Below are 12,333 nucleotides of genomic sequence, written 5' to 3' on the forward strand. Positions count from 1 at the left end.
AAAACTTGTTCACCCTCTGTGCCTGTGCAGGGATTAATTATATTATATTACTAGCTGTACTACCTGGCTTCGCCCGGGTTAATAACTGTTGTTAACAAAATAGAATGTATTAACAAAAATGTATTCTGCACACAAACACCACAAAACAAATAGATAGAAATGTAATTATTAAAAGGCAAAAACTAAGCTAATAGAAGCATTTCACAACATATATCTCAACACCACAGATATTCCACACAGATTTAACTAAATTGGCCAAGTAATGTGCTCCGTCTGTCTCTTTCCAGGTCTGTCTCTTTCCAGGTCTGTCTCTTTCCAGGTCTGTCTCTTTCCCCGTCTGTCTCTTTCCCTGTCTGTCTCTTTCCCCGTCTGCCTGTCTCTGTCTGTCTCTTTTTTTGTCTGTCTCTATCTCTCTGTTTCTTTCCCCATCTGTCTCTTTCTAGGGCTGTCTCTTTCCCAGGTCTGTCTCTTTCCCCGTCTGTCTCCCCGTCTCTTTGTCTGTGTCTTTTCCTGTCTGTCTCTTTCCCTGTCTGCCTGTCTCTGTCTGTCTCTTTCCTTGTCTGTCTCTATTTCTCTGTCTCTTTCCCTGTCTGTCTCTATCAAGGTCTTTGTCTTTCCCCATCTATCTTTGTCTGTCTCTCTGGCTGTCTCCTCCTTCCCCTGCCTGTCTATGTCCCTGTCTGCATGTCTGTCTGTCTCTTTCCCCATCTGTCTCTTTCCCCATCTGTCTCTTTCCAGGTCTGTCTCTTTCCAGGTCTGTCTCTTTCCAGGCCAGTCTCTTTCCAGGTCAGTCTCTTTCCAGGTCAGTCTCTTTCCAGGTCTGTCTCTTTCCAGGTCTGTCTCTTTCCAGGTCAGTCTCTTTCCAGGTCTGTCTCTTTCCAGGTCTGTCTCTGTCTGTCTCTTTCCAAGTCTGTCTCTGTCTGTCTCTTTCACCGTTGTCTCTGTCTGTCTCTTTCGTCTGTCTCTGTCTGTCTCTTTCACCATCTGTCTCTGTCTGTCTCTTTCACCATTTGTCTCTGTCTGTCTCTTTCTCTGTCTGTCTCTATCTCTCTGTCTCTTTCCCTGTCTGTCTCTGTCTGTCTCTGTCTGTCTCTCTTTATCCGTCTACCCGCCAACATCTTATTATCTCACATATAAGCTTCTTATACTATGAATGTCTTTTGTTCCTATAGCAACCAATCACAGCTCCTACTAATAACCTGTAGTTCCAGGCTCCATTTACTTTAATGGAGGCATGTTTTTTGGAGAGTAACTGTAAAGCGCGGGGATTAATTTTCCTGTCAAAACATAGTCTACGATGTTCCCTGGGTCACATGAGGCGTCTGTGCAAAAGTTCGTGATTGTAAATGCGACGGTGCGGATACACTTTTCATTTCCCTTTTTCCCCATTATGTAGATAGGGGCAAAATTGATTGGTAAATTGGAACACGCGGGGTTAAAATTTTGCCTCACAACATAGCCTATGACGCTCTCGGGGTCCAGACGTGTGAGTGTGCAAAATGTTGTGGCTGTAGCTGCGACGGTGCAGATGCCAATCCCGGACATACACACACATACATACACACACACACACATACACACACACACACATACACACACACACATACATACACACACACACACACACATATACACACATACACACACACACACACACACACATACACACACACACACACACACATACACACACACACACACACACATGCACACACACACATACACACACACACACACACACACATATATACACATACACACACACATATACACACATACACACACACACACACACATACACACACACACACACACACATACACACACACACACACACACATGCACACACACACATACACACACACACACACACACACACACCCACATACACACACACACACATACACACACACACACACACACACACACACATACACACACGCACACACATACACACACACACACACACACACACACATACACACACACACACACACACACATACACACACACACACACACACACATACACACACATACACACACACACACACACACACACATACACACACGCACACACATACATACTTACACACATTCAGCTTTATATATTATATTATATTAATAATAATGGGAACAGATTAGAGCATCCCTAGGCCAGACCGGAGAGGGGCTTAAATATTCGTATACAGAAATATTAGTAAATACTACTAGTTTTTTCATGTCTACAGTTTATATATAAAAAGGAATTTCTGTTATGTGATTTCCATTCTTTATGCAACTTTACCAATTTGCCCCGAATTTGCAATGTAGCTAACTCCGCATCTTCCGGGGTAAGGGGGGGTCTCTAATACCTACTCAATAAAAATGTTATACAAAAGGGTTATTGAGATATTTGCCGAAAAGACAGAACACAAACGCAAATATTAACTCAGCCAAATCATGGAACCAATTTGCCAATTCGAGTTCTATAGGACCTAATGTTTTTCTCAGTCACCAAGAAAAGGAAAACAAATGCAAATATTAGTTTACGGACCAACTAAAGGACCGATCTGGCATAGAGATACATCAGGCGCTTGTTAAGGTTTTAGGCTGTGTTCACACTTTGCTGTTTTTGCTGCATTTTTTTTGCATGTTTTCTAACGTGGTTTTATGCAAATAAAAAGCTGCTTTTTACAATACCAGCAAAACCTATGAGATTTCAGAAATCTCCTACACTCGCTTTTTTTCCTGACTGAAATGGAAAATTGCTGCATTTTTTAAAGTAGCAGCGTGTTAGTTCTTTCCAGCGGTTTTGCTGCTTTTTTTTGTCATTGAAATCAATAAAAGTGAAAAAATGCTGCGTTTTGGTTTTTTTTTGCAACATTTTTGCTACTTTTGTGGTGAATAAAACTAACTTTATTTAAATACAGTGGGGAAAATAGGTATTTAGTCAGCCTCCAATTGTGCAAATTCTCCCACTTACAAAGATGAGATAATTGACATCATAGCTGACCACAACTATGAGAGGCAAAAGGAAAAACAAATCCAGAAAATCACCGCGTCTGATTTGGCAACATTTTTTTGCAAATTAAGGTGGAAAATAAGTATTTAGTCATCTAAAAACATGCAAGATTTCTGTCTCTCACAGTCCTGTAATTTCTTTAAGAGGCTCCTCTGTCCTCCACTCATTACCTGTATCATTATCAGTATAAAAGACACCTGTCCACAACCTCAATCAGTCACACTCCAAATCCACTATGGTGAAGACCAAAGAGCTGTCGAAGGACACCAGAAACAAAATTGTAGCCCTGCCCCAGGCTGGGAAGACTGAATCTGCAATAGGCAAGCAGCTTGGTGTGATGAAATCAACTGTGGGAGAAAAAATAAGAAAATGGAAGACATACAAGACCACTGATAATCTCCCTCGATCTGGGGCTCCATGCAAGAGCTCACCCCATGGGGTCAAAATGATCGCAAGAATGGTGAGCAAAAATCCCAGAACCACATGGAAGGACCTAGTGAATGACCTGCATAGAGCTGGGACCACCGTAACAAAGGCTACCATCAGTAACACAACACGCTGCCAGGGACTCAGATCCTGCAGTGCCAGACATGTTCCCCAGGTTAAGCCAGTACATGTTCGGGCTCCTCTGCAGTTTGCTAGGGAGCATTTGGATTATCCAGAAGAGTATTGGGAGAATGTCATATGGTCTGATGAAACCAAAGTAGAACTGTTTGGTAGAAACACAATTCGTCGTCTTTGGAGGACACAGAATGCTGAGTTACATCCAAAGAACACCATACCTACTGTGAAGCATGGGGGTGGCAACAGCATTCTTTGGGGTTGTTTCTCTGCAAAGGGACCAGGACGACTGATCCGTGTACATGAAAGAATAAATGGGGCCATGTGTCGTGAGATTTTAAGAGCAAATCTCCTTCCATCAACAAGGGCATTGAAGATGAAAGATGGTTGGGTATTTTAGCATGATAATGATCTCAAGCACGCCGCCAGGGCAACAAAGGAGTGGCTTCATAAGAAACATATGAAGGTCCTGGAGTGGCCTAGCCAACCCCATAGAAAACCTTTGGAGGGAATTGAAAGTCTGTGTTGATAGGCCCAAAACATCACTGCTCTAGAGAAGATCTACATGGAGGAATGGGCCAACATACCACCAACAGTGTGTGCAACCTTGTGAAGACTTACAGAAAATGTCTGACCTCTGTGATAATATTGCCATTTCCTCCACGTCCTGGCAGTCTTATGTAGATGCCTGTATATATTGGGTATTATTATCAGTCTTATGGGGGTTCTGCCTGTATATATTGGGTATTATTAGCAGTCTTATGGGGGTTCTGCCTGTATATATTGGGTATTAATAGCAGTCTTATGGTGGTTCTGCCTATATATTGGGTATTATTAGCAGTCTTATGTAGATGCCTGTATATATTGGGTATTATTATCAGTCTTATGGGAGTTCTGCCTGTATATTTTGGGTATTTCTCGCAGTCTTATGGGGGTTCTGCCTATATATTGGGTATTATTAGCAGTCTTATAGGGATTCTGCCTGTATATATTGGGTATTATTAGCAGTCTTATGGTGGTTCTGCCTATATATTGGGTATTATTAGCAGTCTTATGGGGGTTCTGCCTGTATATATTGGGTATTATTAGCAGTCTTATGGGGGTTCTGCCTATATATTGGGTATTATTATCAGTCTTATGGGGGTTCTGCCTGTATATATTGGGTATTATTTGCAGTCTTATGGGGGTTCTGCCTGTATATATTGGGTATTATTAGCAGTCTTATGGGGGTTCTGCCTGTATATATTGGGTATTATTAGCAGTCTTATGGTGGTTCTGCCTATATATTGGGTATTATTAGCAGTCTTATGGGGGTTCTGCCTGTATAAATTGGGTATTATTATCAGTCTTATGGGGGTTCTGCCTGTATATATTGGGTATTATTAGCAGTCTTATGGGGGTTCTGCCTGTATATATTGGGTATTATTAGCAGTCTTATGGGGGTTCTTCCTGTATATGTTGGGTATTATTAGCAGTCTTATGGGGGTTCTGCCTGTATATATTGGGTATTATTAGCAGTTTTATGGGGGTTTTGCCTGCATATATTGGGTATTATTAGCAGTCTTATGGGGGTTCTGCCTGTATATATTGGGTATTATTAGCAGTCTTATGGGGGTTCTTCCTGTATATGTTGGGTATTATTAGCAGTCTTATGGGGGTTCTGCCTGTATATATTGGGTATTATTAGCAGTCTTATGGGGGTTCTGCCTGTATATATTGGGTATTATTAGCAGTCTTATGGGGGTTTTGCCTGTATATATAGGGTATTATTAGCAGTCTTATGGGGGTTCTGCCTGTATATATTGGGTATTATTAGCAGTCTTATGGGGGTTCTGCCTGTATATATTGGGTATTATTAGCAGTTTTATGGGGGTTCTTCCTGTATATATTGGGTATTTTTAGCAGTCTTATGGGGGTTCTGCCTGTATATATTGGGTATTATTAGAAGTCTATGGGGGTTCTGCCTGTATATATTGGGTATTATTAGCAGTCTTATGGCGGTTCTGCCTGTATATATTGGGTATTATTAGCAGTCTTATGGGGGTTCTGCCTGTATATATTGGGTATTATTAGCAGTCTTATGTGGGTTCTGCCTATATATTGGGTATTATTAGCAGTCTTATGTGGGTTCTGCCTGTATATATTGGGTATTATTAGCAGTCTTATGTGGGTTCTGCCTATATATTGGGTATTATTAGCAGTCTTATGGGGGTTCTGCCTGTATATATTGGGTATTATTAGCAGTCTTATGTGGGTTCTGCCTGTATATATTGGGTATTATTAGCAGTCTTATGGGGCTTCTGCCTGTATATATTGGGTATTATTAGCAGTCTTATGTGGGTTCTGCCTGTGTATATTGGCTATTATTAGCAGTCTTATGGGGGTTCTGCCTGTATATATTGGGTATTATTAGCAGTCTTATGGGGGTTCTGCCTGTATATATTGGGTATTATTAGCAGTCTTATGGCGGTTCTGCCTGTATATATTGGGTATTATTATCAGTCTTATGGGGGTTCTGCCTGTATATATTGGGTATTATTAGCAGTCTTATGTGGGTTCTGCCTGTATATATTGGGTATTATTAGCAGTCTTATGGCGGTTCTGCCTGTATATATTGGGTATTATTAGCAGTCTTATGGTGGTTCTGCCTGTATATATTGGGTATTAATAGCAGTCTTATCTGGGTTCTGCCTGTATATATTGGCTATTAATGGCAGTCTTATGGTGGTTCTGCCTGTATATATTGGGTATTATTAGCAGTCTTATGGTGGTTCTGCCTGTATATATTGGGTATTATTAGCAGTCTTATGGCGGTTCTGCCTGTATATATTGGGTATTAATAGCAGTCTTATGGTGGTTCTGCCTATATATTGGTTATTATTAGCAGTCTTATGGGGTTCTGCCTGTATATATTGGGTATTATTAGCAGTCTTATGGGGGTTCTGCCTGTATATATTGGGTATTATTAACAGTCTTATGGCGGTTCTGCCTGTATATATTGGGTATTATTAGCAGTCTTATGGGGGTTCTGCCTGTATATATTGGGTATTATTAGCAGTCTTATGGTGGTTCTGCCTGTATATATTGGGTATTATTAGCAGTCTTATGTGGGTTCTGCCTGTATATATTGGGTATTATTAGCAGTCTTATGTGGGTTCTGCCTGTATATATTGGGTATTATTAGCAGTCTTATGGTGGTTCTGCCTGTATATATTGGGTATTAATAGCAGTCTTATCTGGGTTCTGCCTGTATATATTGGGTATTATTAGCAGTCTTATGGTGGTTCTGCCTGTATATATTGGGTATTAATAGCAGTCTTATCTGGGTTCTGCCTGTATATATTGGGTATTATTAGCAGTCTTATGGTGGTTCTGCCTATATATTGGGTATTATTAGCAGTCTTATGGGGATTCTGCCTGTATATATTGGGTATTATTAGCAGTCTTATGGTGGTTCTGCCTGTATATATTGAGTATTATTAGCAGTCTTATTGGGGTTCTGCCTGTATATATTGGGTATTATTAGGAGTCTTATGGTGGTTCTGCCTGTATATATTGGGTATTATTATCAGTCTTATGGGGGTTCTATCTGACTGTATTTTTTGGGTTCAATGTAGTACATCAGATCATAGGATAGGGGTAAATACAAGTTAAAGCCCCGGGTACCAAACTGGGGCTGGTCATAGTATTGCGGAGAGGGTCCAATTTGCATTGTTTCTCACTATTCAGGGTGGGCTCGACCTCAGCCGTGTAATCCCCACTTTACAGCCCAAATAATTGATTATTCGTGATAGACATAGAGCGATGTTCTGCGGGTAAATAATGGTTAATACAAAGCAGCGAGCGATCATAAATCTTGAAGTCCGGGTTGAAAGGGTTTATTGTTACAGCGGAAGAGCAGGATGTTAACAAATCAGCAAACTGACACTTAACCGTCAAGTGGTAAATTGTGATGACAGATGACTGATAGCAAATCATCGGGTTCTGATGCTGAGATACTGTGCACATTACTGTCCTCTGAGTATACATCGCACATCTGGGATCGGACCTCCATAGACATCCAACCCCATACAATACATTAATCAAGTGTCCAATAATATAATCACTCAAACCTTCAATGTCCCGACACCTTCACTCCGTTATATAATCCTAAGTATTATGAAACTTCTCTAGATATGGCTTTATTCTAGAAACCTGCCCTATACTACCATGTGCACTGGTGTTTTTTTTGTGGCAGAGGGTGCAACCACTACTTGTCACGATGACTTACTATAGCGAGGAACCGGGGCTCCTCCTCAGCTGTCCCTCAAGCTAGAGCGCCCTATGCTATCTCTAATCTTAGGGATACTCCTAATGGTGGAGAGGCCTGAGTCTCCTTCCTGGCCCTGCTCCTGACCAGTCTTGATCTGATTCCCTCTCTTCCCCAGGGATGAACGGGACAGTGAGATGAAATCCACAGATAAAGACAGGCAAGGGAAAAACCAAAAAACCAAAACTCTGTCACATAGTATGCGCACACAAAGGTAAAGACCATAAATGATTCAGGAGGAAAAACAAGAGCAGGAGCAAAGCTACAAAACAACAGCGGTAAACTCCACAACTGCTCCAAACAATAAACACAATGAAAGCACAACTTTCACCAGAGTCTGGAACACTGAACCTCACAGACCAACATTGAATAAACTATAGCTGGCATAGCTAGACAAATTCCACCAGCATAAATAGGAGTTGAGCAGCTGTGATAGGTCTCCTAAAAACAAGTGCATAAATAAGCACGCAGAACAGCAGAGATTAAGGGGTACTTTGCACGTTGCTACTGCGATATCGTCGGGGTCAACTCGAAAGTGACGCACATCCGGCGCCGGTAACGATGTTGCAACGTGTAAAGCCTAGATACGCCGATAAATGATCGCAAAAGCGTCGTAAATCGGTGATCTGTGTAGCGTCGGTCAGTTTCATAATGTCGCACTAATAGGTGATACGATGTTCCTCATTCCTGCGGCAGCACACATCGCTGTGTGTGAAGCCGCAGGAGCGAGGAACATCTCCTACCTGCATCCCGGCTGCAATGAGGAAGGAAGGAGGTGGGCGAGATGTTTACGTTCCGCTCATCTCCACCCCTCCGCTTCTATTGGCCGCCTGCCGTGTGACGTCGCTGTGACGCCGCACGACCCGCCCCCTTAGGAAGGAGGCGGGTCGCCGGCCAGAGCGACTTCGCAGGGCATGTAATGCGTGTGAAGCTGCCGTAGCGATAATGTTCACTACGGCAACTATCATAAGATATCGCATGTGCGACGGGGGAGGGGACTATCGTGCTCGACATCGCTAACCGATGCTAGCGATGTCACAACGTGCAAAGTACCCCTACCTCTTGCTAGGCTGTCTATGAATCAGTACATAGCAGGTTGATGCCCGAGTCTGAATGTGTTGATCCCAGACACCAAAGAAACCATCAGGCAGAGTGTCAGAATCTGCCATCTGAACAGAGTCCAATGCCGCCATGACAGATGGCGAAGTTTGTACAAAACTCTGCATGGCACTACATTTAGATCCCCTATAAATAAAACCCTTTGGTCAAACTAAGATCTACAAAGGAATAGCCACTCTCTCGATATGGGAAGGGTATATCCTGGAGTGAGTAACCCATTCAGGGAATATTAAAGGTCTATAGGTACATTACCATAGATTAATGTCAGTCGAACTTGCTGATTTTCTTGGGACCCATTGACCATTTAATCTAAGACTGTTCCCCAACAGATAATGTCAGGGATGGTCTCCATCCTTTGTGTCAACTTCTGATGTATTGTGTTTTGGCCAGAATATGGAAGCCCACAACCAAACGTCAAGGGTCCTCATGAATTGTGTTTTGGCCAGAACACGGAGGCCCACAACCAAACGTCAAGGGTCCTCATGTATTGTGTTTTGGCCAAAATACAGAAGCCATGACCCAACGTCAAGGGTCTTCACGTGTTGTAATTGTGCCAGCATACGGAAGCCCACAACCCAACGTCAAGGGTCCTCATGTACTGTGTTTTGGACAGAATATGGAAGCCTACAACCCAACGTCAAGGGTCTTCATGTATTGTGTAAATACACAAAACATAGTGATCCTTGAAGTTGGGTTCTGGGCTTTCATATTCTGGCCAAAACCACAATACATGAGGACCCTTGATGTTAGGTCGTGTCTGCTTCTGGCCAAAATTTTGCATTCAACCCATTTTCACATACCCTTATTTCTTGGCCAGAGTGGTTGCATCTCTTTCTGGTGTCTGGAAACCAACCCATTTGAGTGAATGGACACCTCCTGCCAGGTTTACCAACAGATTGCAGGTGATTGTTTGGGGTCCCAAAAAGGGGACCCTTTGCAATATACTAATCCTGGAACCCTTCTAACAAATGGAGAAACTCTTAAACATCCCCCCACCCACACAGTTTAGATAGCTGTTGACAGAACAATGGTGTGGCTAATTGTTCAGCCAACTGTCATTGTGCCAGACTCTCCCATATTGAGAAGCATTCGCTCTACGAGACAGCTGTTGTCAGACTAATCTGATGATAGCGTATCTAAGAGAAGAAAAGGATTGACATTCTGAAATTGGACATACCAGATCATTGTTTTACCCAACAGTCCTGTGTCTGGGGCCACCATAGACACTAGACAGTTGACCAAACCCATCAATATTAGTGGCCTTAAGACTGAAAATTGGTCAAGGCTTTTTTTACCATTGATGCATTTGCATAGTGATTCACGTGCGAGACTCTCAATCTCCGTAGGTTGGGAAAGAACCTGTAATGGGAAAGACCAGCTCTAATATCCCCATAGAGAAAACGATCAACATGTTAAACCCCACCATGACCATTCCTTTGACCACTTCATGGCACGCTTCCACACAAGGTCACCAACATTTACCAAAAATATTTTGCCAGTTCCTATATATCTCTCAATTTAGAAGAATAACCCATTGTAATGTTTTGCATTATATTATTTTCCAGGCTGGTGGGGTGGCCTCTGGTTTCACGCACGTGGTCACTAATGACCTCACCGCTCAACGTCTGTTTCACATCAAAGGAAGGAGAGTGGTGCGAGCGACGGAGGTTCCCCTGAACTGGTCCAGCTTCAACAGCGGAGACTGTTTCATCGTTGATCTAGGATCGGTAAGTCCGGAGGATTGGTGGACTGTATTGTTTTATGTATCAGTGGCAGGAGCGAGACTATAACCCTGCCCTGGATGGGACCGAATCCTAGTAGTTTAACCCCATAAATACCATCATCAATGGCGATGAAATATGCTAGAAACAAAAGATGGCACAAATAGGGTCTTATGGAGAAGTTGCCGCTTTACCAATCCAGGGGCCAAGATGTCCAAAAGAAGGAGATATCTTATCTCATGGGTTCCTCCTTCCAGGGCAGCTTGGTGTTTTAACCCTTACTCAAGTGCGTAAACGTATAATATTGGTACATGTCCCCTAAAATTGCACCATTAAAAAAAAAATACACCTCGTGCCCCAAAAACACAAACTCTCATATGACCATATTCAACAATAAATAAAAACATTACAGCTCTCGAAATAAGACCATGAAAAAAGTGAAAACATTGTACATGGGTAGTTTAAAGGGTTAAATATTCTCCTTTATTGTCACTTGTCAAAAATATGTACCGTAATTTTTTGGGTTCCTGGTGTAAATGCCGCTGTTCTCCTGAATCCGACAATGTGTTTCTTTTGTTCCGAATCCGTGGCCCTGTTCTCTCCGTATATGAATATAGCCTTTTATGTCAAGATGGTGGGGGTCTTTAAGAAGACATCCACGGAGGAGTTGATGACCACACCGACATCACTATACATATACATAAGACTAGGTATATCTACATCCAGTGACGTAAACAGAGTTCAATGGGCCTTGGTGCAAAATTTGGATTTGGTCCCCCTTATGTTGGTCAGTGTATGTATATGTATGTACATATTTAGCATTCTATATCCTATATAAACATACAAGTTGCCCCCCCCCCCCCCCATTATGTAGTAATGTTCTCCATCCTGCTTTAATATCTACCATCCTGGGCCACTTCCTGGTAAATATGTCCCTCATCCTGGTAAGTATGTTCCCCCATTTTGGCATATATGTCCCCCATCCTGATATATATGTCCCCCATCCAAGTGTATAAATATATATTTCCTATTCTAGCCCACATCCTGGTATATATATATATATATATATATATATATATATATATATATATATATATATATAGAAACCCCATCCTGGTAAAAATGTCCCCCATCTTCATATATATGTCCACATCTTGAGCCTCTCCTGGAATATACTGCCCCCCTCCTGGCATTTACTGTCACCCACCTGTTATCTACTGTCCCCCTCCTGATGTATACTGTCTCCTTTCTAGACCCCTCATGGTATATACTGTCCCCCTCCTGGGCCCCTCCTGGTAGCTACTGTTCCCCTTCTGGTATATAGGTCCCCATCCTGATAAATATGTCACCATCCTGATATATGTGTCCCCATCCTGAGCCCCTCCTGGTATATACTATCCCTCTCCTGGTATCTACTGTCCCTCTCTTGGGGCCCACCTGGTATATACTGTCCCCCTCCTGGTATCTTTTGTCCCCCTCCTGGGATCCTCCTGATGTATACTGTCCCCCTGCTGGGTCCCTCCTGGTACATACTGTCCCCCACATGGTATATACTGCCCCCTTCATGGTATTTACTGTCCCCCTCCTGGTATATATATCCCTATCTTGGTAATATTTGTC

General features: G+C 42.4%; 1 protein-coding gene across 1 annotated transcript in view; it reads left to right on the forward strand.

Moving 5' to 3' along the window:
* Positions 1-12,333, forward strand: part of SCIN (scinderin) — a 135,665-nt gene that overhangs the window by 14,488 nt on the left and 108,844 nt on the right. Inside the window, exon 3 of the mRNA XM_075315716.1 lies at positions 10,558-10,719. Coding sequence (XP_075171831.1) covers positions 10,558-10,719 — 162 coding nt within the window. The remainder of the gene's footprint in view (positions 1-10,557; positions 10,720-12,333) is intronic.

Source organism: Anomaloglossus baeobatrachus, chromosome 6 (assembly GCF_048569485.1).
Source record: "Anomaloglossus baeobatrachus isolate aAnoBae1 chromosome 6, aAnoBae1.hap1, whole genome shotgun sequence".
Lineage (NCBI taxonomy): Eukaryota > Metazoa > Chordata > Amphibia > Anura > Aromobatidae > Anomaloglossus > Anomaloglossus baeobatrachus.